Below are 27812 nucleotides of genomic sequence, written 5' to 3' on the forward strand. Positions count from 1 at the left end.
GGCGGGGCCGGGGGCGGCGAAGGGGGGGGGGGAGGGGGCGAGGGGGAGAATTCGGGGGGTCCCGGGGGGGGGATTTGGGGAGGAATCGAAGGGAACGGGGGGGGTCTGGGGGGGTCCTGGGGGGGATTTGGGGGGTCCTGAGGGGGATTTTGGGGGGTCCTGAGGGGATTCGAGGGGTCCTGGCGGGGATTCGGGGGGTCCTGAGGGGGATTCGGGGGGGTCCTGAGGGGATTTGGGGGGTCCTGGGGAGGATTTGGGGGGTCCTGAGGGGATTTGGGGATCCTGACGGGATTTGGGGGATCCTGACGGGATTTGGGGGGTCCTGGAGGGGATTTGGGGCTCCTGAGGGGATTTTGGGGGGTCCTGAGGGGATCTGGGGGATCCTGGAGGGGATTTTGGGGGGTCCTGAGGGGATTCGGGGGGTCCTGAGGGGGATTCGGGGGATCCTGGGGACGATTCGGGGGGGTCCTGAGGGGATTTGGGGGATCCTGAGGGGGATTTTGGGGGGTCCTGGGGGGATTTGGGGGATCCTGAGGGGGATTTTGGGGGGTCCTGGGGGGGATTTGGGGGATCCTGAGGGGGATTTTGGGGGGTCCTGGGGGGATTTGGGGGCTCGGGGAGAATTCGGGGGGGTCCTGGGGGGGATTTGGGGGGTCCTGGGGGGGCTTCGGGGGGTCCTGAGGGGGATTTGGGGGGGGTCCTGAGGGGATTCGGGGGATCCTGGGGAGGATTTGGGGGTTCTGGGGGTCCTGGGGGGGATTTGGGGGATCCTGGGGAGAATTCGGGGGGGTCCTGGGGGGATTTGGGGGTTCTGGGGGGTCCTGGGGGGGACTTTTTGGGGGATTCGGGGGGTGCCGGGTGGGAGGGGGTCTTGGAAGGATCGGGGTGGGATTTTGGGGGGATTTGGGGAGGAATTGAAGGGATTTGGGGGCTCCTGGGGGGGATTTGGGGGATTTCGGGGATCCAAGGGGGTCCTGGAGGGTCCTGGGGGGGATTTGGGGAGATTTGGGGGAGATTTGGGGGGTCCTGGGGGGGATTTTTGGGGGGATTGGGCAACTCGGGACAGATGTAAAGGATTTGAGGCAGAATTCAGGGATTTGGGGCCGGATTCTGGAGCCAAGAAAAGATCGGGATTTGGGGCGGAATGAGCGGGATTTGGGGTGGAATGAGCGGGATTTGGGGTGGAATTCAGGGGTTTGGGGTGGAATGAGCAGGATTGGGGTGTAATGGGTGGGATTTGGGGCGGAATAAATGGATTTGGGGTGGAATGAGCAGGATTTGGGCGGAATTCAGGGAATTGGGGTGGAATGAGCGGGATTTGGGGCAGGATTAAGGGAATTGGAGCCAAAATCCATGGAATTTCCAGCCCCAGCCAGAATGAAGGAATTTTGGTCAGAATTTAATGGGATTTGGGGCGGGATTAAGGAATTCGGGTTGGAATTGAGGGGTTTGGTGCAGAATGAAGGAATTTTGGTCAAAATTAATGGGATTTTGGTTGGAATTAACAGGATTCAGGCAGAATTGAGGGATTTTGGTGCAGAATCAATGGGAATTGGGCCAGAATTAAGGGATTTTGGTGCAGAATTGAGGGATTTTGGTGCAGAATTGAGGGATTTGGGTCAGAATTGAGGAAGTTGATGCAGAATTGAGGGATTTGTTGCAGAATCAATGGGAATTTGGCCGGAATTAAGAAATTTTGGTGCAGAATTGAGGGATTTGGGCCAGAATTGAGGCATTTTGGTGCAGAATTGAGGCATTTGATGCAGAATTAAGGCATTTTGAGTCAGAAATAAGGAATTTTGGTGCAGAACTGAGGGATTTTGGTGCAGAATTGAGGGATTTGGGCCAAAATTAAGGGATTTTGATGCCGAATTGAGGCATTTTGAGTCAGAACGAAGGGATTTTGGTGCAGAACTGAGAGATTTGGGCCGGAATTGAAGGATTTTGAGTCAGAACTAAAGGCATTTCGGTGCAGAACTGAGGGATTCGGTGCAGAATTGAGGCATTTTGAGCATTTTGACTCAGAATTGAGGCGTTTTGGTGCAGAATTCAGGGATTTTGATGCAGAATTGAGGGATTTGGGCCAAAATTAAGGGATTTTTGGTGCAGAATTGAGGCATTTGCTGCAGAATTGAGGCATTTTGAGTCAGAACTAAAGGATTTCGAGTCAGAACTAAGGCATTTCGGTGCAGAACTGAGGCATTTTGAGCATTTCGAGTCAGAACTAAGGCATTTCGGTGCAGAACTGAGGGATTTGATGCAGAATCGAGGCATTTTGAGCATTTCGAGTCAGAACTAAGGCATTTCGGTGCAGAATTCAGGATTTGGTGCCGAATTGAAGCATTTTGAGTCAGAACTAAGGCATTTCGGTGCAGAACTGAGGGATTCGGGGTCACAACCGATGCGATTCGAGCCACAGCGACGCCGTTTTATCCCCGAATCTCACCCCCAAATCGCTTCTTCCGCCCCCCCTCACCCCACCCCAGCCCCTCCCCCTCCTCCTCCGCCATGCCCCGGCCCTGCTCCCCCCCTCCCCCTCCCTCCTCCTCCTCCTCCTCCTCCTCCTCGGCGCTGCTTCACGTGGAGTTCCCGGAGGTGCCGCCGGCGCTCCTGTCCAACCTGAACCGGCAGCGCCTGAGGGGAAGCTCTGCGACGTCTCCATCCACGTGCAGGGCCGGCGAGTTCCGCGCTCACCGCGCCGTGCTGGCCGCGTCCTCGCCCTTCTTCCACGACCAGCTCTTCCTCAAGAACTGGACTCCATCGTGCTGCCCAACGTGATGGACCCGGCCGCCTTCGCCGTGGTGCTGGGCTCCGCCTACACCGGCCGCCTCTCCATGGCCCCCGAGGACATCGTCAACTTCCTCACGGTGGGCAGCGTGCTGCAGATGTGGCACATCGTGGACAAGTGCACCGAGCTGCTCCGCGAGTTCCGCGGCTCCAAGCCCGCGGCTTCCTCCTCCTCCTCCTCGTCCTCCTCGTCCTCCTCGTCGTCCTCCTCCTCGTCCTGCTCGCGGCCCTTCTCCAGCCGCACCAGCGACAACCAGTCCCCGAGCAGCAACAACTACTTCAGCCCCGCCGAGATCCCGCCGGGAGCGGCCGCCGAGCCCAAATTCCCGGCGGGGAAAGGCTGGCAGCGAGGAGGAGGAGGGGGGCAGCGAGGACGGCGAGCGGCGGCCGCTGTACGGCCGGCCCGGCGGCGCGGCGCAGAAACAGTGGATTTTCGTCAAGCAGGAGTGGCTGCAGGAGGACCTGGTGCTCACCTGCGAGGAGGACGAGGAGCCCGTGGAAGGCGCGGCCCGGGAGCACGAGGAGATCCCGCTCGGGAACGAGGGGGCCGAGGGGATGGAGCCCGGCAGCGCGGCCGAGAAGGGCCCCGGGGCAGAGGGGGCGGCCCAGGGCACGGCCGGGAGCAGGAGGGGCCTCGGCAGCGGCCGCGAGAAGCCGGGAACGGGGCCCGGCAGCGGCCGCGAGAAGCCGGGAACGGGGCCCGGCAGCTGGGCGGGAGAAGCCGGGGAACGGGGCCCGGCAGCGGGCGGGCTGTGTGGGGCAGCGAGGGATCCACGCGGCGGGCGGGATCTCCCACGGGAGCGAGGGGATCCCGCACGGAACCGCGGGGATCCCGCACGGCCCCGCCGGGATTTCGCACGGGAGCGAGGGGATCCCGCACGGCCCCGGGGGGATCCCGCACGGCACTGACGGCACCGCGCCCGGGACCCCCAGGAGAACGGCCAGGAGCGGCCGCTCGGCGCGGGGCAGCGGAGCGCTGGAAGAGGGCCGCGGCGGGCAGCGCGGAGCAGGTGAACTCCTGCGGCTCCTCCGACGATTTCGCGGCTCCGTTCGGGCTCGCCGAGGAACCCGCGGCCTTCCCGGCCCCGGGGCGGCTCCTGCTGCGGGCGGGGCACGGCCCGGCCGCTCCCGACGGCTCCAAGATCTTCCTGTGCCACTGCGGGAAGGCGTTCTCGCACCGCAGCATGCGCGAGCGGCACGGTCAACATGCACCTGGACCTGCGGCCCTTCACCTGCCCCGAGTGCCGCAAGCGCTTCAAGATGAAGCATCACCTACGGAGCACATGAAGACGCACACGGGGCTGCGGCCCTACACGTGCCCCGCCTGCGAGCGCCGCTTCATGTGGAGGGACAGCTTCGTGCGGCACCGCGGCACCTGCGGCGGCACGGCGGGCACCAGGGGCGGCCGGTGGGAGAGGGCAGGGGGCGGCGGGGGAGTGACAGCTGGGACAGCCGGGGACAGCTGGGGACAGCGGAGGGACAGCTGGGGACAGCGGAGGGACAGCTGGGACAGCGGAGGGACAGCTGGGGACAGGGGAGGGACAGCTGGGGACAGCGGAGGGACAGCTGGGACAGCGGAGGGACAGCTGGGGACAGGGGAGGGACAGCTGGGAGAGGGGAGGGACAGCTGGGGACAGCGGAGGGACAGCTGGGGACAGGGGAGGGACAGCTGGGGACAGCGGAGGGACAGCTGGGGACAGCGGAGGGACAGCTGGGACAGCGGAGGGGCAGCTGGGACAGCGGAGGGGCAGCTGGGACAGCGGAGGGGCAGCTGGGGACAGGGAGGGACAGCTGGGGAGAGGGGGAGGGACAGCTGGGGACAGGGGAGGGGCAGCTGGGACAGCGGAGGGGCAGCTGGGACAGCGGAGGGGCAGCTGGGACAGGGGAGGGACAGCTGGGGAGAGGGGAGGGACAGCTGGGGACAGGGGAGGGGCAGCTGGGACAGCGGAGGGGCAGCTGGGGACAGGGGAGGGGCAGCTGGGACAGGGGAGGGACAGCTGGGGCAGCGGAGGGACAGGGGAGGGACACCTGGGACAGCCGGGGACAGGGAGGTGACACCTGGGGATACCTGGGGACAGGGAGGTGACACCTGGGACAGGGGAGGGACAGCTGGGACAGGGAAGGGACACCTGGGACAGGGAGGTGACACCTGGGGACAGGGGAGGGACAGCTGGAGACAGGAGGGACACCTGGAGACACCTGGGGACAGCGGAGGGACAGGGGAGTGACAGCCGGGACAGGGAGGTGACACCTGGGGAGTGACACGGGCCCCTTCATGCGGAGGGACAGCTTCGTGTGACATCAGGCCACGCGTGGGGGACAGGGACAGGGGATGGGGACAGGGAGAGGGGAGGAGGAACAGGGACAGGGGACGGGGACAGGGATGGATGGGACGGGGACAGGGAGAGGGGACAGCTGGGGGAGGGGTGGCCCTGTCACACCTGGGGGAGCCGGGGGTGTCACGCGCAGGGGCAGCTTCGGGTGACGTGGGGGGGGAGGGGCGATGTCATCGCACCGAGGTGACATCACACCGGGGGGTGACGTCATGGCCAGGCGAGCTGGTGACGTCACACGTCGGTAGGGGGGGCACCTCCCAAAAAAACCGCCTGGAAGCTCCTCAAGACACCTGGACCCCCCCCCCCCCCCCCAAAGACACCCCGGGTACCCCCAAAATCCACCTGGAGCCTCCCAGGAACACGTGGGCACCCCCCCGGGGACCCCCCCGAAAACAGCTGGACACAGCCAGGAACATCTGGATGACCCAAAAAACACCTGGATTCCCCCAGGAACACCTGGAGCCCCCCAAAACCACCTGGATTCCCCTCAAGGACACCTGGGAGCCCCCCAAAACTCACCTGGAACCCCCCCAAACCACCCGGCCCCTCCCCCTCCGGTCGTTGTAGGTGTGTCCGTGACCCCCCCCCCCCGGTGCCCCTCCCCCCCCCCCCCTCCGGGTTTGTATTTTGGGTCGATTCGTGGCGGTTTTGGGGTTCCATCGATAAAAATCCAACGCGGGGGCGGGGCCTGAAGGGGCGGGGCCAGTGGGCGTGGTCAAGGCCTGGGGGCTCTTCCTGCTGCCCCTCCCCCCCGTTATCACCCGGGGCCCCCCCCCCAATCCATGGGACCCCCCCACACTCACCAGACCCCCCCCACTCACCACGCCCCCCCCCCTCGGCACCCCCCGGGCCCCCCCATTGATTGAACCCCCCCGAAACGCCCCCAGCCCCGAGCCCCTCGGCCCCCCCGAGCCCCCGGCCCGCGTTGGGCCCCGCCGGGGCCGGGCTGGCTCCACCCCCCGGGGCCCCCCCGAGCCCCCCCGGCCCCTCCGGGCCCCCCGGACCCCCCCGGACCCCCCGAGCCCCCCCGGTGGGGCCGGGCTGGCTCCACCCCCCGGGGCCGCCGCTGCGCGGAGCCTTTCAATAAACGCGGATCGGTCTTGTAGCCACGCCCACAAAGGGGCGGGGCCGCGCCGGGAGCCAATGGGGAGCGGGGCGGGGAGGGGCCCGCCAATGGGGGCGTGGGAAAAAGGGGCGGGGCCCGGGGAGAGGCGGCCAATGGGGAGCGGAGGGGGCGTGGCCTGGGAGTGGCGGGAAGGGGAGCGCGGGAAGGGGCGGGGCCTGATGGGAAAGGAATGGGGGCGGGGGAAAAGGGGGCGGGGCATGAATGGGGCGTGGGAAAGGGGCGGGGCATGGGCGGGCATGAATGGGGTCTGGGAAAGGGGCGGGGCCTGGGCAGGCATGATGGGGCGTGGGAAAGGGGCGGGGCCACCGATGGGAGCGCGGGAAGGGGCGGAAAAGGGACCCCTTGGGGACATCGGGGGGGGGGGTCGGGGACACCGGGGGTCCCAAATGGTCCCAAATGCTGCTGGACCCCAAAACCGATCCCAAAGGATCTCAGATCCCAAACCCTGCTGGATCCCAAACAATCCCAAATTACCCCGAATCCTGGGTCCCAAATGGTCCCAAATGCTGCTGGATCCCAAATAATCCCAGACGATCCCAAACCCCAGAGCCCAAATCCTGCTGGACTCCAAAACCAATCCCAAAGGATCTCAAATCCCAGATCCTGGATTCTGAACAATCCCAAATTACCCCAAGTCCTGGATCCCAAATGGTCCCAAATCCTGCTGGATCCCAAATAACCCCCAAAACCAATCCCAAATCCTGGATCCCAAACAACCCAAATTCCAGATCCTTCTGGATCCCAGGAAACGATCCCAAATGATCCCAAATCCTGAATCCCAAACAATCCCAAATTACCCCAAGTCCTGGATCCCAAATGATCCTAAATCCTGCTGGATCCCAAGAAATAATCCCAAATTATCTCTAATCCCAAATCCCGAGTCCCAAAAATTCCCCTGGACAAAAATTCCTGCCAGACACCCAAAACCAATCCCAAATGATCCCAGATCCCAAATCCTGCTGGATCCCCAAAACCAATCCCAAAGGATCTCAAATCCCAAATCCTGGATCCCCAAACACCCCAGATCCCAAACCCTGCTGGATCCCAAATAACCCCAAACAATCCCAAGTCCCAGAGCCCAAATCCTGCTGGATTCCCAAAAACAATCCGAAAACCCAATCCCAAATCATCCTAAATCACGGATCCCAAAGAATCCCAAATAACCCAAACAACCCCAAACGATCCCAAACCCCAGCCCCCAAATCCTGCTGGACCCCAAAACCAAATCCCAAATGTTCCCAAATCCTGGATCCCAAACAATCCCAAACCCCAGCCCTCCAAATCCTGCTGGATCCACTGAACCGATCCCAAATGACCTGAAATCCCAAATTCTAGATCCCAAAAAATCCCGGATCCCAAATCCTGCTGGATCCCAAATAACCCCAGATGATCCTGGATCCCAAATCCTTCTGGATCCTGAAAAACAATCCCAAATGATCCCAAATCCTGGATCCAAACCAATCCCAAATGACCTCAAACCCTGAATCCCAAATAACCCCACATGATCCCGGATCCCAAATCCTGCTGAATCCAAAAAACCCCAAATGCTGCTGGATCCAGAAAACCAATCCCAAATAATCCCAAATCCTGGATCCAATCTGATCCCAAATGACCTCAAATCCCGAATCCTGCATCCCAAATAACCCCAAATGATCCCAGATCCCAAATCCTGCTGGATCCCAAATCCCACCTAAATCCCAGATCCCAAATCCTGCTGGATCCAGAAAACCAATCCAAATGATCCCAAATCCTGGATCCAAACCGATCCCAAATGACCTCAAATCCCGAATCCTGCATCCCAAACAATCCCAAATATTTTTGGGGATTATTCCCCCACTCTGACCCCTCCCCAATCCCAAATCCCGGCTTTTGGGACGGCTGGAATTCCCACGGGAATTCCCGGGAATGGGGCCATAAATCCCAGCCCTGTCTGTGACCTCGGGATCAGATAAGGGGGTGTCGCAATCCCCTTAATTATCCCATAAAAGGGCTGGCGCAATCCCCTTAATTGCCCCATTAAACTGTCGCAATCCCGGTAATTATTCCATTAATTATTAATTAACAGGGACGGGTAAACGAGGCCCCGGGTGCTGAGGAAAAATCCCGGATCGGGATCGATCCCGGCTGTGCCGGACGGGAGGAATTTTCCAGCGTTTTCCCCATTCCCCACCCCCCCAAAAAAATCCCAAATCCCCGATAATCGCAAATCCCATAAAACCGCAACAAATCCCAAATAACCGCAAATCCGTGAAGACCCAAATTCCATCAATTCCCAAATCCCACAGACCGTGCCCCGTCAAATCCCAAATCCCATCAAATCCCAAATTCACCCAGAAAACCCCCAAAATCCACCCGGAAAACACCGGAAATCTCCTGGAAAAGCCCCAAATCCACCCGGAAAACTCTGGAATTCACCCCAAAACCAGAATCCACCCGGATGGAATTGCCTGGAAAACCCCAGAATGCACCTGGAAAATATCGGGATTCACCCAGAAAACCCCGGAATTCCGCCCAAAATTCTCCCGACCGTGACAAATCCCACCCCAAACTGGGGCATTTCCATTTTTATTCCCATTTGGAGCCGGGTTGGGATTTTCCCGAGGCCTCTCCTGATTCTCTGAGAACGGATTGGTCCCAGAGCTCCCAAATTTCCCATAAATTCACCCCAAATTTCCTATGATTCATCCCCACATTTCCCCCGAATTCACCCCAAATTCCCACAAATTCACCCCAGATTTCCCATTAATTTTCCCCAAATTCCCCATGAATTATCCCAAATTCCCACAAATTCACGCCAAATTCCCCATGATTTCTCCCCAAATTCCCCACGAATTATCCACGAATTCCCACAAATTCACCCCGAATTCTCCACGAATTCCCCCCAAATTCCCCATGATTTCTCCCCAAATTCCCCACGAATTATCCACGAATTCCCACAAATTCACCCCGAATTCTCCACGAATTCCCCCCAAATCCCCCATGAATTTTCCCCAAATTCTCCACGATTTATCCCCAAGTCCCCACAAATTTCACCCCAAATCCCCCCCGAATTCACCCCAAATCCCCCCGAATTCACCCAAATCCCCAGGAATTCACCCCAAATCCCCCCGAATTCACCCAAATCCCCCCGAATTCTCCCCAAATCCCCAGGAATTCTCCCCAAATCCCCCCGAATTCACCCCAAATTCCCACGAATTCACCCCAAATTCCCCCGAATTCGCCCCAAATCCCCACGAATTCACCCAATTTCCCAGGAATTCACCCCAATCCCCCGAATTCACCCCAAATCCCGCCGCCCATCCCAAATTTCCCACCCGGCCCCTCCCGTTGGATTTCCCTGTCCCGGCCGTCCCCAGGCGCCCCCAGTGACGTCACCCAGCGATTCCCGTCCCCACTCGGGACAATTTTAATGAAAATCCCCCCAAATTCCCCAAATTCTGCTCCAACCCCACAGCGGGGGGAGGGGGAGGGGACAAGTGACACCAGCGACGCCTCGGCCCGATGACGTCACCGCCTCCATGACGTCACGGCGGTGACGTCACGGCGCCCGCAGCAGCCCCGGGATGCTCTCGATGGCCTCCCGGCACCTCTGGGCCACCTCGGCGCCGCCGGGGCCACCGGGGCCGCCCAGCAGGAGGTCGCGGACGAGCCCGAGGGTCCCCAGCAGGCGCCGCGTGGCCAGGCTGGAGCTGGCTCGCCACAGCCGCTCGGCCTCGGCCACCGCGGCCACCGCGGCCTCGGGGACGTCGGGGGACGCCGCGTTGGTGGCCCGCGCCCCGTCCAGGGTGGCCTCGATGGCCCCGAGCCGGCGCAGCAGCTCCCGGGGCAGCGCCGTGGCCTTGGCGCACGCGGCCACCAAGCGCCCCAGCGGCCCCAGGGCCACCTCCGCTCGCCGCTTGCTCGTGGCGGCCGCCCTCGCCTTGCTGGTGGCCACCGTGGCCTCCTCCATGGCCTTGGTGGCCGTCGCCACCTTGTCGGTGGCCGCGGCCACCTCGGTCTCGTACTCGGCCACTGCTGAGGCCAAGGAGGCCTTGTCCAGGCCCTGGGCCAGGGCCTTGTCCAGGGCTTTGCCCAGGGCCTTGCCCAGGGCCTCCAGCAGCTGCCGGCTCGTGGCCACCAGGCTGTCCGTGGCCGTGCCCCAGTGGGCCATCTTGTCCCCCCGGTCCCCCGCGGTGGCCGCGGCGGTGGCCTCGGCGGCGGCCTCGGCGGTGGCCGCGTGCGCGCAGGCGTTACAGAGCTCGGTGGCCTCCCTGACCACCCGGGTCCATTTGTCCGCCACCTCGGCCACCGAGTCCCGCCAGGCGGTGGCCTCGGCTGCCACATGGGCCCAGGTGGCCCCCTGGGCGGCCCTGAGGGCGGCCAGGGCCTGGCCCAGGCGGGTGCTCCCCTGGTGGTCCAGGGCATCTCGGAGGTGATCGATGAAGGCCACCAGGCCCTTGTGCAGGGACCCCCGGGGACACGGCCAGCTGGACGTCCCCATTCGACCCGCCACGGCGGCCGCCAGCTCGCCCAGGGTGGCCACCACGGCCACCAGCGACTCCAGCAGGGACGGGGACAGCTGGGGAGGGGACAGGGGAGCTGTGGTGGCCCTTGTCCCCTGCCGGGGTCCCCTTGGGCCCCTCCCTGCAGGGCTCTGCCGGCCCCTCTGGGCACCCACCCTGCCCCCGTGTGCCCCCTGTCCCTCTGCCAGCCCTGTCCCCTCTGCCACCCCTGTGTCCCCTCTGCCACCCCTGTGTCCCCCTGTCCCTCTGCCACCCCTGTGTCCCCTCTGCCACCCCTGTGTCCCCTCTGTCCCTCTGCCACCCCTGTGTCCCCTCTGCCACCCCTGTGTCCCCTCTGTCCCCTGTGTCCCCTGTGTCCCCTCTGCCACCCCTGTGTCCCCCTGTCCCTCTGCCACCCCTGTGTCCCCTCTGCCACCCCTGTGTCCCCTGTGTCCCCTGTGTCCCCTCTGCCACCCCTGTGTCCCCCTGTCCCTCTGCCACCCACTGTCCCCTCCTGCACCCCCCCTGTGTCCCCTGTGTCCCCTGTGTCCCCTCTGCCACCCCCCTGTGTCCCCCTGTCCCTCTGCCACCCCCTGTGTCCCCTCTGCCACCCCCTGTGTCCCCCTGTCCCTCTGCCACCCCCTGTGTCCCCTCTGCCACCCCCTGTGTCCCCTCTGTCCCCTCTGTCCCTCTGCCACCCCCCGTGTCCCCTCTGCCACCCCCTGTGTCCCCTCTGTCCCCTGTGTCCCCTCTGCCAGCCCTGTGTCCCCTCTGTCCCCTCTGTCCCTCTGCCACCCCCCGTGTCCCCTCTGCCACCCCCTGTGTCCCCTCTGTCCCCTGTGTCCCCTCTGTCACCCCCTGTGTCCCCCTGTCCCCTCTGCCACCCCCTGTGTCCTCTCTGCCACCCCTGTCCCTCCTGCCACACCCCATCCCCCTTTGCCACCCTCCTGCCACCCCCTCTCCCCCCCCGCCACCCCTTGTCCCTCCTGCCACCCCCGTCCCCTCCTGCCACCCCCTGCCACCCTGTGTCCCCTTTGGCACCCTCTGTCCCCCCCTGCCACCCCCCTGTTCCCCTGTGTCCGCATTGCCACCCTCCTGCCACCTCCATCCCCCCTGCCACCCCGTGTCCCCCTTGGCACCCCCTGTCCCTGCCTGCCACCCCCTTGTCCCCCCTGCCACCCCTGTCCCCTCCTGCCACCCCCTGCCACCCCTGTGTCCCCTTTGGCACCCTCCTGCCACCCTGTGTCCCGTTTGGCACCCTCCTGCCACCCTGTGTCCCTCCTGCCACCCCCTGTCCCCTTTGCCACCCCCTGCCACCCCCGCCACCCCTTCACCACCCTCCTGCCACCCCCGTCCCCTCCTGCCACCCCCTGTCCCCTTTGCCACCCTCCTGCCACCCCCGTCCCCTCCTGCCACCCTCCTGCCACCCCTGTCCCCCCTGTCCCCCCTGCCACCCCGTGTCCCCTCTGCCACCCCCTGTCCCCTCCTGGCACCCTCTGCCACCCCCATCCTCCCTGCCACCCCTGTCCCCCCTGCCACCCCCTGTGTCCCCTTCACCACCCTCCTGCCACCCCTCTCCCCCCTGCCACCCTCTGCCACCCTGTGTCCCCTTCACCACCCTCCTGCCACCCCTGTCCCCTCCTGCCACCCCCCTGCCACCCCCGTGTCCCCTTTGGCACCCCCTGTCCCCCCCGCCACCCTCTGCCACCCCTGTCCCCCCGTCCCCTCTGCCACCCCGTGTCCCCTTTGGCACCCCCTGTCCCCTCCTGCCACCCTCCTGCCACCCCGTGTCCCCTTCACCACCCTCCTGCCACCCCTGTCCCCTCCTGCCACCCCCTGTCCCCCTGCCACCCTGTGTCCCCCCTGCCACCTCCTGCCACCCCCTGTGTCCCCTTTGCCACCCCCTGTCCCCTTTGCCACCCCCTCTCCCTCCTGCCACCCCCTGCCACCCCTGTGTCCCCTTCGCCACCCTCCTGCCACCCCTGTCCCCTCCTGCCACCCCCTGCCACCCCGTGTCCCCTTTGGCACCCCCTGTCCCCCTCCTGCCACCCCCTGCCACCCCCCATCCTCCCTGCCACCCCTGTCCCCCCTGCCACCCCCTGTGTCCGTTTTGCCACCCTCCTGCCACCCCCGTCCCCTCCTGCCACCCCCGTCCCCTCCTGCCACCCCGTCTCCCCTTTGGCACCCCCTCTCCCCCCTGCCACCCTCTGCCACCCTGTGTCCCCTTCGCCACCCCCCTGTCCCCCCTGCCACCCTCTGCCACCCTGTGTCCCCTTTGGCACCCCCTGTCCCCCCCCTGCCACCCTCTGCCACCCCCATCCTCCCTGCCACCCCTGTCCCCTCCTGCCACCCCCTGCCACCCTGTGTCCCCTTCGCCACCCCCCCTGCCACCCCCGTCCCCCTCCTGCCACCTCCTGCCACCCCTTGTCCCTTTTGCCACCCCTCTCCCCCCTGCCACCCCCTGCCACCCTGTGTCCCCTTCACCACCCTCCTGCCACCCCTCTCCCCCCTGCCACCCCCTGCCACCCTGTGTCCCTTCGCCACCCTCCTGCCACCCCTGTCTCCCCTGCCACCCTCCTGCCACCCTGTGTCCCTTTTGGCATCCCCTGTCCCCCCCGGCCACCCCCATCCCTCCTGCCACCCCACTGTCCCCTCTGCCACCCCATTGTCCCCTGTGCCACCCTCCTGTCCCGTGTCCCCTGTGCCACCCCCTGCCCCTGTGCCCTGCCCGTGCCGGGATTGTCGCACCTCGGCGCTCTGGGGGCTCTCCATGGTCTCTGGGGACACCGCGGGGACACTCCGGGAACGCTGCGGGGACGCGCTGGGGACACTCTGCGCACCCTCGGGGGGGACTCTCGGGGGTCATTCGGGGAGGTGGCGGCGCCAGGGGCGGGGCCTGGGGATGTCACCGCCCCCGGCCGCCGCCCTCGGGGGCACCCCGGGTGCCCGATGTCCCCAACAAGTGTCCTTGATGTCGCCTCGATGTCCCCAACAGGATCCTTTGGCTTTTGGGGGCACCTCAATATCCCCAAAAGGACCCCAAAATCCCTCCCCTCCATGTCCCCAGTGTCCCCCCCAATGTCCCCAGCAGGACCCTTTGGCTTTTGGGGGCACCTCAATGTCCCCAAAAGGACCCCAAAGTCCCCCCAATGGGATCTCAGTGTCCCCAACAGGTCCCCGATGTCCCCCTGATGTCCCCCCAATGTCCCCAACAGGACCCTTTGGCTTTTGGGGGCACCTCAATGTCCCCAATATCCCCAAAAGGACCCCAAAATCCTCCCCCCCATGTCCCCAATGTCCCTCCAATGTCCCCAACAGGATCCTTTGGCTTTTGGGGGCACCTCAAAGACCCCAAAAGGACCCCAAAGTCCCCCCAGTGGGACCTCAGTGTCCCCAACAGGTCCCTGATGTCCCCCCAATGTCCCCAGCAGGACCCTTTGGCTTTTGGGGGCACCTCAATGTCCCCAAAAGGACCCCAAAGTCCCCCCAATGGGACCTCAGTGTCCCCAACAGGTCCCCAATGTCCCCTCGATGTCCTCAGGATGACCCCAGTGTCCCCAGCGTCCCTCCCCGATGTCCCCCACAGGGACTCTCGGCCCTTTGGTGTCTTGTTGGGGACACTGGGGGGACACTGGGGACCCCCCAAAGGGCTCAGGGGCCCTACTGGGGACATCGGGGGGGGGGGGACACTGGGGACATCAAGGAGGGACATCGGGGCCTGTTGGCTACTGGGGGGACCCTGTTGGGGACATTGGGGTGTCCCCATTGCGGGACAAGGGACATTGGAGTGGCCCCGGTGTCCCCAAGGTCCCTAAGGGCCACTGGGGCACCCTGCTCCCCTCCCGTTGTCCCCACGCGGTGACAGTGCCACCAGCCCGTCCCTACACCTGCGCCACCAGCACCCCCAGTGCCACCTTCAGCTTCCGCATCACCTCCTTGTCCTCCCTGTCCCTCGATGTCCCCAAGGCCACCACGATGTCCTCGAGCACCCGGGCGCTCTCGGGGAACCCCTGTGCCACTGTCCCCCACGGTGTCACCTTCCTGTCCTCGGCGACAGCGGCCACCAACCTCTTCAGCGCGTCCATCGCCATCTCCAGCCGCCCCATGGCGGCCCCGATGGCCGCGGCGGTGGCCCTGGTGGCCTCGGCGGCGGCCCTGGCGGCCACCACCTGCCGGGCGCGGTCACGCAGGCGCTGGGCCGTGTCCCGCTGCTGGGCGGCGGCGGTGGCCAAGTGACGCCGCGATGTCCCCAAGCCCCAGGCGGCCACCTCGCAGACCACGGCCACCGAGCCAAGGGCCAGCAGGAGCTGAGCGTCCTTTGTCACCCCCAGGGCGGCGCGAACCGAGTCCAGGGCCACTGCGGGGACAGAGGGGACACTGCAGAGGTGGCATCAGGCCGGTGGCACCACCCCGGTACCATCCCAGGGTCACCAGCCCAGAGTCACCAGCCCAGTGTCACCATCCCCGTGTCACCAGCCCAGTGCCACCACGTCAGTGTCACCAGCTCAGTGTCACCAGCCCAGAGTCACCATGCCAATGTCACCAGCCCGGTGTCACCAACCCAGTGTCACCATGCCAATGTCACCATCCCCCTGTCACCAGCCCAGAATCACCGTCCCAGTGTCACCACCTCATTGTCAACAGCCCAGAGTCACCATCCCAGAGTCACCATCCCAGAGTCACCATCCCAGGGTCACCATGCCAATGTCACCACACCAGAGTCACCACCTCAGCGTCACCATCCCAGTGTCACCATCCTGGTGTCACCATGCCAATGTCACCATGCCCAGAGTCACCAGCCCCGTGTCACCATCCCAATATCACCATCCCAAAGGTCACCATGCCAATGTCACCATCCCAGAGCCATCAGCCCAGAGTCACCAGCCAAATGTCACCATGCCAATGTCACCAGCCCAGAGTCACCCTCCCAGTGTCACTATGCCAATGTCACCATCCCAGTGCCACCATGCCAGAGTAACCATACCAATGTCACCATCCCAATATCACCATGCCAATCGTCACCATGCCAATGTCACCACGCCAATGTCACCAGCCCAGTGTCACCATCCCAGAGTCACCAGCACAGAGTCACCATGCCAATGTCACCACACCAGAGTCACCACCTCAGTGTCACCAGCGCAGAGTCACCAGCCCAGTGTCACCATGCCAGTGTCACCAGCCCAGAGTCACCAGCGCAGAGTCACCAGCCCAGAGTCACCATGCCAATGTCACCATCCCAGAGCCACCAGCCCAGTGTCACCAGCCCAGAGTCACCATGCCAATGTCACCATCCCAGAGCCACCAGCCCAGTGTCACCAGCCCAGTGTCACCATCCCACTGTCACCATCCCAGAGTCACCATCCCAGTGTCACCATCCCAGTGTCACCAGCCCAGGGTCACCAGCCCAATGTCACCAGCTCAGTGTCACCAGCTCAGAGTCACCATCCCAGGGTCACCATCCCAGGGTCACCATGCCAATGTCACCTCACCAGAGTCACCACCTCAGCGTCACCAGCCCAGAGTCACCATCCCAATGTCACCATGCCAATGTCACCATCCCAGAGTCACCATCCCCATGTCACCATCCCAGGGTCACCAGCCCAGAGCCACCAGCCCAGTGTCACCAGCCCAATATCACCATGCCAATGTCACCATCCCAGTGTCACAATCCCAGAGTCACCACACCAGTGTCACCATGCCAGTGTCACCCTCCCAGAGCCACCAGCCCAGAGCCACCAGCCCAGTGTCACCAGCCAAATGTCACCATGCCAGTGTCCACAGCCCAGAGTCACCAGCCCAGTGTCACCATGCCAATGTCACCACACCAGAGTCACCAGCCCAGTGTCACAATCCCAGAGCCACCATCCCAGTGTCACCATCCCAAGGTCACCATCCCAGGGTCACCATGCCAATGTCACCAGCCCAGAGTCACCAGCCCAGATTCACCATCCCAATGTCACCATGCCAATGTCACCACCCCAGAGTCACCAGCCCAGTGTCACCATCCCAGTGTCACCATGCCAATGTCACCACACCAGAGTCACCAGCCCAGTGTCACAATCCCAGAGCCACCATCCCAGTGTCACCATCCCAAGGTCACCATCCCAGGGTCACCATGCCAATGTCACCAGCCCAGAGTCACCAGCCCAGAGTCACCAGCCCAGGGTCACCATGCCAATGTCACCACCCCAGAGTCACCAGCCCAGTGTCACCATCCCAGTGTCACCATGCCAATGTCACCACACCAGAGTCACCAGCCCAGTGTCACAATCCCAGAGCCACCATCCCAGTGTCACCATCCCAAGGTCACCATCCCAGGGTCACCATGCCAATGTCACCAGCCCAGAGTCACCAGCCCAGAGTCACCAGCCCAGATTCACCATCCCAATGTCACCATGCCAATGTCACCAGCCCAGTGTCACCAGCCCAGTGTCACCAGCCCAGAGTCACCACACCAGTGTCCACAGCCCAGAGTCACCATCCCATGGTCACCATGCCAATGTCACCACACCAGAGTCACCACCTCAGTGTCACCACCTCAGTGTCACAATCCCAGAGCCACCATCCCAGTGTCACCATGCCAATGTCACCAGCCCAGAGTCACCAGCCCAGTGTCATCAGCCCAGATTCACCAGCCCAATGTCACCATGCCACTGTCACCATCCCAGTGTCACCATCCCAGAGTAACCATGCCAATGTCACCATCCCAGGGTCACCTGCCCAGATTCACCATGCCAACGTCACCATCCCAATATCACCATGCCAATGTCACCATGCCAATGTCACCATCCCAGTGTCACGATCCCTGTGTCACCAGCCCAGAGTCACCATCCCAGTGTCACCATGCCAGTGTCACCATGCCAATGTCACCATCCCAGTGTCACCAGCCCAGAGCCACCAGCCCAATGTCACCATGCCAATGTCACTATGCCAATGTCACCATCCCAGTGTCACAATCCCAGAGCCACCATCCCAGTGTCACCATGCCAATGTCACCAGCCCAGATTCACCAGCCCAATGTCACCATGCCACTGTCACCATCCCAGTGTCACCATCCCAGAGTAACCATGCCAATGTCACCATCCCAGGGTCAGCATCCCAGGGTCACCTGCCCAGATTCACCATGCCAACGTCACCATCCCAATATCACCATGCCAATGTCACCATGCCAATGTCACCATCCCAGTGTCACGATCCCTGTGTCACCATCCCAGAGCCACCAGCCCAGTGTCACCAGCCCAGTGTCACCATGCCAATGTCACCACACCAGAGTCACCACCTCAGTGTCACCAGTGCAGAGTCACCAGCCCAGAGTCACCATCTCAGTGTCACCATGCCAATGTCACCATCCCAGTGTCACCATGCCAATGTCACCAGCCCAGAGTCACCAGCCCAGTGTCACCAGCCCAGATTCACCAGCCCAATGTCACCATCCCACTGTCACCATCCCAGAGTCACCATCCCAGTGTCACCATCCCAGTGTCACCAGCCCAGGGTCACCAGCCCAATGTCACCAGCTCAGTGTCACCAGCTCAGAGTCACCATCCCACGGTCACCATCCCAGGGTCACCATGCCAATGTCACCTCACCAGAGTCACCACCTCAGCGTCACCAGCCCAGAGTCACCATCCCAATGTCACCATGCCAATGTCACCATCCCAGAGTCACCATCCCCATGTCACCATCCCAGGGTCACCAGCCCAGAGCCACCAGCCCAGTGTCACCAGCCCAATATCACCATGCCAATGTCACCATCCCAGTGTCACAATCCCAGAGTCACCACACCAGTGTCACCATGCCAGTGTCACCCTCCCAGAGCCACCAGCCCAGAGCCACCAGCCCAGTGTCACCATGCCAAATGTCACCATGCCAGTGTCCACAGCCCAGAGTCACCAGCCCAGGGTCACCATGCCAATGTCACCACCCCAGAGTCACCATCCCAGAGCCACCATCCCAGTGTCACCATGCCAATGTCACCACACCAGTCACCACCTCAGTGTCACAATCCCAGAGCCACCATCCCAGTGTCACCATCCCAAGGTCACCATCCCAGAGTCTCCATGCCAATGTCACCAGCCCAGAGTCACCAGCCCAGAGTCACCAGCCCAGATTCACCATCCCAATGTCACCATGCCAATGTCACCAGCCCAGTGTCACCAGCCCAGTGTCACCAGCCCAGAGTCACCACACCAGTGTCCACAGCCCAGAGTCACCATCCCATGGTCACCATGCCAATGTCACCACACCAGAGTCACCACCTCAGTGTCACCACCTCAGTGTCACAATCCCAGAGCCACCATCCCAGTGTCACCATGCCAATGTCACCAGCCCAGAGTCACCAGCCCAGTGTCATCAGCCCAGATTCACCAGCCCAATGTCACCATGCCACTGTCACCATCCCAGTGTCACCATCCCAGAGTAACCATGCCAATGTCACCATCCCAGGGTCACCTGCCCAGATTCACCATGCCAACGTCACCATCCCAATATCACCATGCCAATGTCACCATGCCAATGTCACCATCCCAGTGTCACGATCCCTGTGTCACCAGCCCAGAGTCACCATCCCAGTGTCACCATGCCAGTGTCACCATGCCAATGTCACCATCCCAGTGTCACCAGCCCAGAGCCACCAGCCCAATGTCACCATGCCAATGTCACTATGCCAATGTCACCATCCCAGTGTCACAATCCCAGAGTCACCACACCAGTGTCACCATGCCAATGTCACCATCCCAGTGTCACCAGCCAAGAGTCACCAGCCCAATGTCACCATGCCAATGTCACCAGCCCAGTGTCACCATCCCAGAGCCACTGGCCCAGTGTCACCAGCCCAGTGTCACCATGCCAGTGTCACCCTCCCAGAGCCACCAGCCCAGTGTCACCAGCCAAGTGTCACCAGCCAAATGTCACCATGCCAGTGTCACCAGCCCAGAGTCACCCTCCCAGTGTCACTATGCCAATGTCACCATCCCAGTGTCACCATGCCAGAGTAACCATACCAATGTCACCATCCCAATAACACCATGCCAATCGTCACCATGCCAATGTCACCACGCCAATGTCACCAGCCCAGTGTCACCATCCCAGTGTCACCATGCCAATGTCACCACACCAGAGTCACCACCTCAGTGTCACAATCCCAGTGTCACCATCCCAGTGTCACCATCCCAGAGCCACCAGCCCAGTGTCACCATCCCAGAGTCACCAGCCCAGAGTCACCAGCCCAGTGTCACCATGCCAATGTCACCACACCAGAGTCATCACCTCAGTGTCACAATCCCAGAGCCACCATCCCAGTGTCACCATCCCAAGGTCACCATCCCAGGGTCACCATGCCAATGTCACCAGCCCAGAGTCACCAGCCCAGAGTCACCAGCCCAGATTCACCATCCCAATGTCACCATGCCAATGTCACCATCCCAGTGTCACCAGCCCCGAGTAACCATGCCAATGTCACCACACCAATGTCACCGTCCCAGGGTCACCATCCCAATGTCACTATCCCAAAGTCACCATGCCAATGTCACCATCCCAGTGTCACCATCCCAGAGTCACCATCCCAGGGTCACCTGCCCAGATTCACCATGCCAACATCACCATCCCAATATCACCATGCCAATGACACCATCCCAGTGTCACCAGCCCCGTGTCGCCATGCCAATGTCACCATGCCAATGTCACCATCCCAGGGTCACCATCCCAGGGTCACCAGCCCAATAACATCATGCCAATGGTCACCATGCCAATGTCACCATCCCAGAGCCACCAGCCCAGTGTCACCAAGTCAGTGTCATCATGCCAATGTCACCAGCCCAGAGTCACCCTCCCAGAGTAACCATGCCAATGTCACCAGGCCAATGTCACTGTCCCAGAGTCTCCAGCCCAGAGTTACCATGCCAATGTCACCACACAGGAGTCACCACCTCAGTGTCACAATCCCAGTGTCACCATCCCAGTGTCACCATCCCAGAGCCACCAGCCCAGTGTCACCATCCCAGAGTCACCAGCCAAGAGTCACCAGCCCAGAGTCACCATGCCAATGTCACCAGCCCAGAGTCACCCTACCAGTGTCACTATGCCAATGTCACCAGCCCAGTGTCACCATCCCAGAGCCACCAGCCCAGAGTCACCAGCCAAATATCACCATGCCAATGTCACCAGCCCAGAGTCACCCTCCCAGTGTCACTTTGCCAATGTCACCATCCCACTGTCACCATCCCTGTGTCACCATGCCAGTGTAACCATACCAATGTCACCATCCCAATATCATCATGCCAATCGTCACCATGCCAATGTCACCACGCCAATGTCACCAGCCCAGTGTCACCATCCCAGAGTCACCAGCACAGAGTCACCATGCCAATGTCACCACGCCAATGTCACCAGCCCAGTGTCACCATGCCAATGTCACCAGCCCAGTGTCACCAGGTCAGTGTCATCATGCCAATGTCACCAGCCCAGAGTCACCCTCCCAGAGTAACCATGCCAATGTCACCAGGCCAATGTCACTGTCCCAGAGTCTCCAGCCCAGAGTTACCATGCCAATGTCACCATCCCAATGTCATCATGCCAATGTCACCACACAGGAGTCACCACCTCAGTGTCACCATCCCAGTGTCACCAGCCAAATGTCACCATGCCAATGTCACCATCCCAGAGTCACAATCCCTGTGTCACTATGCCACTGTCACCAGCCCAGTGTCACCATCCCAGAGCCGCCATCCCAGAGTCACCAGCCAAATATCACCATGCCAATGTCACCAGCCCAGAGTCACCCTCCCAGTGTCACTATGCCAATGTCACCATCCCAGTGTCACCATCCCAATGTCACCATGCCAATGTCACCAGCCCAGTGTCACCATCCCAGAGCCACCAGCCCAGAATCACCAGCCAAATGTCACCATGCCAATGTCACCAGCCCAGAGTCACCCTCCCAGTGTCACTATGCCAATGTCACCATCCCACTGTCACCATCCCTGTGTCACCATGCCAGAGTAACCATACCAATGTCACCATCCCAATATCATCATGCCAATCGTCACCATGCCAATGTCACCAGCCCAGTGTCACCATCCCAGAGTCACCAGCACAGAGTCACCATGCCAATGTCACCACGCCAATGTCACCAGCCCAGTGTCACCATCCCAGAGTCACCATCCCGGAGTCACCATGCCAATGTCACCACACCAGAGTCACCACCTCAGTGTCACCACCTCAGTGTCACCATCCCAGAGCCACCATCCCAGAGTCACCAGCCCAGTGTCCCCAGCCCAGAGTCACCAAGCCAATGTCACCATCCCAGTGTCACCATGCCAATCGTCACCATCTCAGGGTCACCATCCCATTGTCACCAGCCCAGAGTCACCATCCCAGTGTCAGCAGCCGAGATTCACCAGCCCCATGTCACCATCCCAGAGCCACCAGCCCAGTGTCACCATCCCCGTGTCACCATCCCAATGTCACCATCCCATTGTCACCATCCCAGAGTCACCATGCCAATGTCACCATGCCAATGTCACCATGCCCAGATTCATCATCCCAGTGTCACCAGCCAAGAGCCACCATGCCAATGTCACCATCCCAATATCACCATGCCAACGTCACCATGCCAATGTCACCATCCCAATATCACCAGCCCAGCTTCACCAGCCCAGAGTCACCAGCCCAATATCACCATGCCAATGTCGCCACCCCAGAGTCACGTGCCCAGTGTCACCATGCCAATGTCACCCTCCCAGTGTCACCAGCCCAGTGTCACCATCCCCGTGTCACCATGCCAATGTCACCATCCCACTGTCACCATCCCAGAGTCACCATCCCAGTGTCACCATCCCAGTGTCACCATCCCAGAGTCACCATCCCAATATCACCACACCAGAGTCACCATGCCCAGAGTCACCAGCCCAGTGTCACCATCCCACTGTCACCATCCCAGAGTCACCATCCCAATATCACCATGCCAATGTCACCACGCCAATGTCACCACACCAGTGTCACCATCCCAGTGTCACCATCCCAATATCACCATGCCAATGTCACCATGCCCAGAGTCACCATGCCAATGTCACCATGCCCAGAGTCACCATGCCAATGTCACCATGCCAGTGTCACCATCCCAGAGCCACCATCCCAGTGTCACCATGCCAATGTCACCATGCCAGTGTCACCATCCCAGAGCCACCATCCCAGTGTCACCATCACAATATCACCATGCCAATATCACCATGCCCAGAGTCACCAGCCCAGTGTCACCATCCCAGTGTCACCATCCCCGTGTCACCATGCCAATGTCACCATCCCAGAGTCACCAGCCCAGGGTCACCATCCCAGTTTCACCATGCCAATGTCACCATCCCCCTGTCACCATCCCAGTGTCACCACACCAGAGTCACCACCTCATTGTCACCATCCCAGTGTCACCATCCCAGTGTCACCAGCCCACTGTCACCAGCCCAGTGTCACCATGCCAATGTCACCATCCCAGTGTCACCAGCCCAATGTCACCATCCCAGTGTCACCATGCCAATGTCACCAGCCCAGTGTCACCAGCCCAGTGTCACCATCCCCGTGTCACCATCCAATGTCACCATGCCAGAGTCACCGCTCCAATGTCATCAGCCCAGTGTCCCCAGTTCTAGCCCAGTGTCCCCAGTTCCAGCCCAGTGTCACCACTCCAGTGTCCCCAGTCCCATCCCAGTTTCCCCAGTCCTGTCCCAGTGTCCCCATCCCAGTGTTCCCAGTGCTCTCGCAGTGTCACCAGCCCAGTGCCTCCAGTTCCAGCCCAGTTTCACCAGCTGAGTGTCCCCACCTCCAGCCAGGGGAAGGTCTCTACTGGTCTGTACTGGTCTGAACTGGTTTATACTGGTTTATACTGGTCTATACTGGTCTATACTGGTTTTTACTCATGCACAGCCCAGCACAGCATCATCAGCCCCATGGCCATGCCCTGCCCGGCCCAGAGCCCAACCCTTCCAAACTGGTCTGTACTGGTCTACACTGCTCTGAATTGCTCTCTGCTGGTCTGTACTGGTCCATACTGGTTTATACTGGTCTATACTGGTCTATACTGGTTTTTACTCACGCACAGCCCAGCACAGCACCGTCAGCCCCATGGCCGCGCCCTGCCCGGCCCGGAGCCCAACCCATCCAAACTGGTCTGTACTGGTTCCCTGTGCCCCACACCAACCCATACTGCTCTATACTGCTCTATACTGCTCTATACTGGTCTGTACTGGTCTATACTGGTCTATACTGGTCTATACTGGTTTATACTCACGCACAGCCGCGCACAGCACCGTCAGCCCCATGGCCGCGCCCTGCCCGGCCCGGAGCCCAACCCATCCAAACTGGTCTGTACTGGTTCCCTGTGCCCCACACCAACCCATACTGGTTTATACTGGTCTATACTGCTCTATACTGGTCTATACTGGTCTATACTGGTTTATACTCACGCACAGCCGCGCACAGCACCGTCAGCCCCATGGCCGCGCCCTGCCCGGCCCGGAGCCCAACCCATCCAAACTGGTCTGTACTGGTTCCCTGTGCCCCACACCAACCCATACTGCTCTATACTGCTCTATACTGCTCTATACTGGTCTATACTGGTCTATACTGGTCTATACTGGTCTATACTGGTTTATACTCACGCACAGCCGCGCACAGCACCGTCAGCCCCATGGCCGCGCCCTGCCCGGCCCGCAGCCAGCGCTGCCACCCCTGGAGCCTCTCCTGCTCCTTCTCCAGCCTCTGCGCCGCCCGCTCGGCCTCGGCCCCGCCGTGGCGCAGCAGCTCCTCGTCCTCGTCCTTGTCCACCGACGACTCCGTGGCCACCGGGGGGGTCCACGCGTCCCACAGGGCCTTGTGCAGCTGCTGCCGCGTCTCCTGGGCCTCGGCCAGCACGGCCTTGGCCTGCGCCAGCACCTCGGGGATGGTGGCTGCTGTCCCCAAGGCCTCGGCCAGGTCCACCAGGGCCTCCAGGGTCCGGTCCCGCACGGCCCCCGACCGGGCCACCTCGGGGGGGAGGGGCGGGGGGGACACCTGGGGACAGGGGGAGAGGGGGGTTGGGGGGATGTGTCCCCAGTTCCAGCCCAGCGTCCCCAGTTCCAGCCCAGTGTCCCCAGTCCTCTCCCAGTGCCAGCAGTTCCATCCCAGTGTCACTGCCCCAGTGTCACTGCCCCAGTGTCACCAGCCCAGTGTCCCCAGTCCCCTCCCAGTGTCCCCAGTCCACTCCCAGTGTCACCATCCCAGTGTCACCAGCCCAGTGTCCCCAGTCCCCTCCCAGTGTCCCCAGTCCCCTCCCAGTGTCACCATCCCAGTATCACCACCTCAGGGTCACCAGCCCAGTGTCACCAGCCCACTCCGTTACCACCTCAGTGTCACCAGCCCAGTGTCGCCAGTCCTCTGCCAGTGTCACCATCCCAGTGTCACCATCTCAGCATCCCCAGTCCTCTCCCAGTGTCCCCCAGTCCTCTCCCAGGGTCCCCAGTCCTCTCCCAGGTTCCAATCCTCTCCCAGTGTCCCTAGCTCTATCCCAGTGTCCCCAGTCCCCTCCCAGAGTGTCATCATCCCAGTGTTGCCAGTCCTCTCCCAGTGTCCCCAGTTCCAGCCCAGTGTCACCATCTCAGTGTCACCAGCCCAGTGTCCCCAGCCCAGTGTCCCCAGTCCTCTCCCAGTGTTGCCAGTCCTCTCCCAGCGTCCCCAGTCCTCTCCCAGCGCCACCAGTTCCAGCCCAGTGTCCCCAGTCCTCTCCCAGTGTCACGAGCCCAGTGTCCCCCGTCCCCTCCCAGTGACCCCAGTCCCACTGTCACCATCCCAGTGTCCCCAATCCTCTCCCAGTGTCACCATCCCAGTGTCATCATCCCAGTGTTGCCAGTCCTCTCCCAGTGTTGCCAGTCCTCTCCCAGTGCCACCAGTTCCATCCCAGTGTCCCCAGTCCCCTCCCAGTGTCCCCAGTCCCCTCTCAGTGTCACCATCCCAGTGTCACCAGCCCAGTGTCACCAGTCCCCTCCCAGTGTCCCCAGTCCTCTCCCAGTGTCCCCAGGGGGCATGGGGGGAGTCCCAGGGATTTTGGGGTGTCCCAGGTGAGCTTTGGGGGGGTCCCAGGTGAGGCTCCCGAGGGATTTGGGGGGTTCCAGGTATTGGGGAGGGTCCCAGGTGAGGTTTTGGGGGTCTCAGGTGAGGGGTCCCCAGGTATTTGGGAGGGTCCTGGGTGTCCTGGGGGGGCTTAGGGGGGTCCCAAGGGATTTGGGGGGGGGGGGGTCTCAGGTGAGGTTTGGGGGGTCCCAGGTGAGGTTTTGGGGATCCCCAGTGAGAGTTCCCAGGGGTTTGGGGGGTCCCAGGGGTCCTGGGGGGGATTTGGGGGGTCCCAGGTGAGGTTTGGGGGGTCCCAGGTGAGGTTTTGGGGGTCCCAGGTGAGGTTTGGGGGGTCCCCTGTGGGAGTCCCCAGAGGTCTGGGGGGTCCCAGGTGTCCGGAGGGGCTCCAGGTGAGGTGGGGAGGGGGCTCAGGTGGGATCCGGGGGGGTCCTGGGTGTCCTGGGGGACTCAGCTGAGGTTCCCCGGGGATTTGGGGCTTTCCAGGTGAGAATTCTCAGGGATTTGGGGCTTCCCGGGTGCCCAGGTGAGGCTCCCAGGAGGTTTTGGGGTTCCCAAGTGCCCAGGTGAGGTTTTGGGGGGTCCCACCTGAACCCCCCCAGGAACTTGGGGGGTCTCCCACCCCCATTTTCCCCCTCTCCGGCCCCTCCGGACTCTGCGCACTCCGGAACTTTCCACTTCCCTTTTCCCTCCCGGCCGCACCCACGGCCCTGGGGGCTCCCAAATCCTCCCCAAAATCCCCCAAATTCCCCCCAAACCCCCCTCAGGTACCCGGGCTGGGGGGTCCTCCCGGGGCTTTTGGGGGTCCCGACCTTGGGCTCCATCTCCAGCAGCATCCAGAGGCTCCGGCTGGAACTGTGAGGGATGAGGGCGTCAAGGGTGAGAGGAGGGAGGGACCCACGCCCTGATCCTCCCCCGAGCCGGGCAGAATTTGCCCTGCCAGGACCTCATTGACCCTTTCGGGGCCGGGTTTAACCCCTCAAGGCCCTGATTTATCCCCCAGGGCTCCATTTCCCCTTCCAGGACATGGATTTACCCCCTCAGGACCCATTTACCACACCCAGAGCCTTGATTTCTGCCTCCAGGACCCTGATTTATCCCCTCAGGACCTCATTTGTAGTTCCAGGACCCCATTTAATCCCTCAGGGGCCTTCTTTACCCCCCTCAGGACCCCATTTACCCTTCCAAGACCCCACTTACCCTTTCAGGACCATGTTTTCCATGGAAACCGAACCATAAAGGCCCAGCAACTTCCACAGGAGCTGATGGAAAAAGGTGTGTGCCGCTGTCTTTCCAGACGATTCCATGGGTGAGGGTCTTCAGGAGCAGCGCTGACACATCCCAAACCCAGTGCTCCTCTCACCCTGAGGTGGTAAATGGGGCCCTGAGGGGGTAAATGGGGGATAAATGGGGTCCTGAGGGGGTAAATGGGGTCCTGAGGGGATAAATGGGGGATAAATGGGGTCCTGAGGGGGTAAATGGGGTTCTGAGGGGGTAAATGGGGACCTGAGGGGGTAAATGGAATCCTGAGGGGGTAAACGGGATCCTGATATGGTGAATCTGGCCCTGAGGGAGTAAATCAGGCTCCTGAGAGAGAAAACAGGGTCCTGAAGGGGTAAATGGGGGATAAATGGGATCCTGAGGGGGTAAATGGGGTCCTGAGAGATGAAATGGGTTCCTGAGGGGATAAATGGGGGATGAATAGCGTCCTGAGGGGGTAAATGGGGGATAAATAGGGCCCTGAGGGGGTAAATGGGGTCCTGAGGGGGTAGATAGGATCCTGAGGGGGAAAAGAAGGTCCTGAAATGATAAATCTGTTCCTGAGGGGGTAAATCAGGATTCTGAGGAGATAAATGGGATTCTGAGGGGGTAAATGGGGTCCTGAGGGGGTAAATGCGGTCCTGGGGTGATAAATCAGAGCGCAGAGGGCATAAATGGGGCCCTGAGGGGGTAAATCAGGGCCTTGAGGGGGAAATGGGATCCTGAGGG

At 61.8% G+C, this 27812-nt stretch overlaps 3 protein-coding genes across 3 annotated transcripts; 1 reads left to right on the plus strand and 2 right to left on the minus strand.

The window, feature by feature from the left end:
- Window positions 1-2497: 2497 nt before the first annotated feature.
- On the plus strand, window positions 2498-4217 carry ZBTB22 (zinc finger and BTB domain containing 22; the record flags this gene model as incomplete). The annotated part of the gene is given in 8 exon segments (XM_048293334.1): window positions 2498-2632; window positions 2635-2678; window positions 2680-2755; window positions 2758-3152; window positions 3154-3507; window positions 3510-3986; window positions 3988-4057; window positions 4060-4217. Coding segments are annotated over 8 exon segments (1698 nt in total), but the record flags the coding sequence as incomplete, so codon positions are not given.
- A 5433-nt stretch (window positions 4218-9650) lies between these two features.
- LOC125320922 lies at window positions 9651-13684 on the minus strand. Its single transcript, XM_048293335.1, has 2 exons — window positions 13479-13684; window positions 9651-10807 (listed from the first exon to the last, which is right to left on the minus strand). Exons 1-2 carry the CDS (start codon window positions 13500-13502, stop codon window positions 9788-9790), a joined length of 1044 nt encoding a protein of 347 aa, XP_048149292.1. The 5' UTR covers window positions 13503-13684; the 3' UTR covers window positions 9651-9787.
- On the minus strand, window positions 11520-26928 carry LOC125320923. Its single transcript, XM_048293336.1, has 4 exons — window positions 26636-26928; window positions 24380-24770; window positions 14602-15087; window positions 11520-11537 (listed from the first exon to the last, which is right to left on the minus strand). The coding sequence occupies exons 1-3, from the start codon at window positions 26657-26659 to the stop codon at window positions 14612-14614; spliced, it is 891 nt and encodes a 296-aa protein (XP_048149293.1). The 5' UTR covers window positions 26660-26928; the 3' UTR covers window positions 11520-11537; window positions 14602-14611.
- Between the last annotated feature and the right edge of the window lie 884 nt (window positions 26929-27812).

Source organism: Corvus hawaiiensis, unplaced genomic scaffold, assembly GCF_020740725.1.
Source record: "Corvus hawaiiensis isolate bCorHaw1 unplaced genomic scaffold, bCorHaw1.pri.cur scaffold_292_ctg1, whole genome shotgun sequence".
NCBI classification, from domain to species: domain Eukaryota; kingdom Metazoa; phylum Chordata; class Aves; order Passeriformes; family Corvidae; genus Corvus; species Corvus hawaiiensis.

Coding starts and splice junctions, on each gene's coding strand:
- LOC125320922 (XM_048293335.1), bottom strand. CDS start 13,502: ATGGAGAGCCCCCAGAGCGCCGAG. Junction 10,808..13,478: donor AGAGCCCCCAGAGCGCCGAG/GTGCGACAATCC, acceptor TCCCCTCCCCAG/CTGTCCCCGTCCCTGCTGGA.
- LOC125320923 (XM_048293336.1), bottom strand. CDS start 26,659: ATGCTGCTGGAGATGGAGCCCAAG. Junction 24,771..26,635: donor TGCTGGAGATGGAGCCCAAG/GTCGGGACCCCC, acceptor CCCTGTCCCCAG/GTGTCCCCCCCGCCCCTCCC. Junction 15,088..24,379: donor GGTGCTGTGCGCGGCTGTGC/GTGAGTATAAAC, acceptor CTGTCCCCGCAG/TGGCCCTGGACTCGGTTCGC.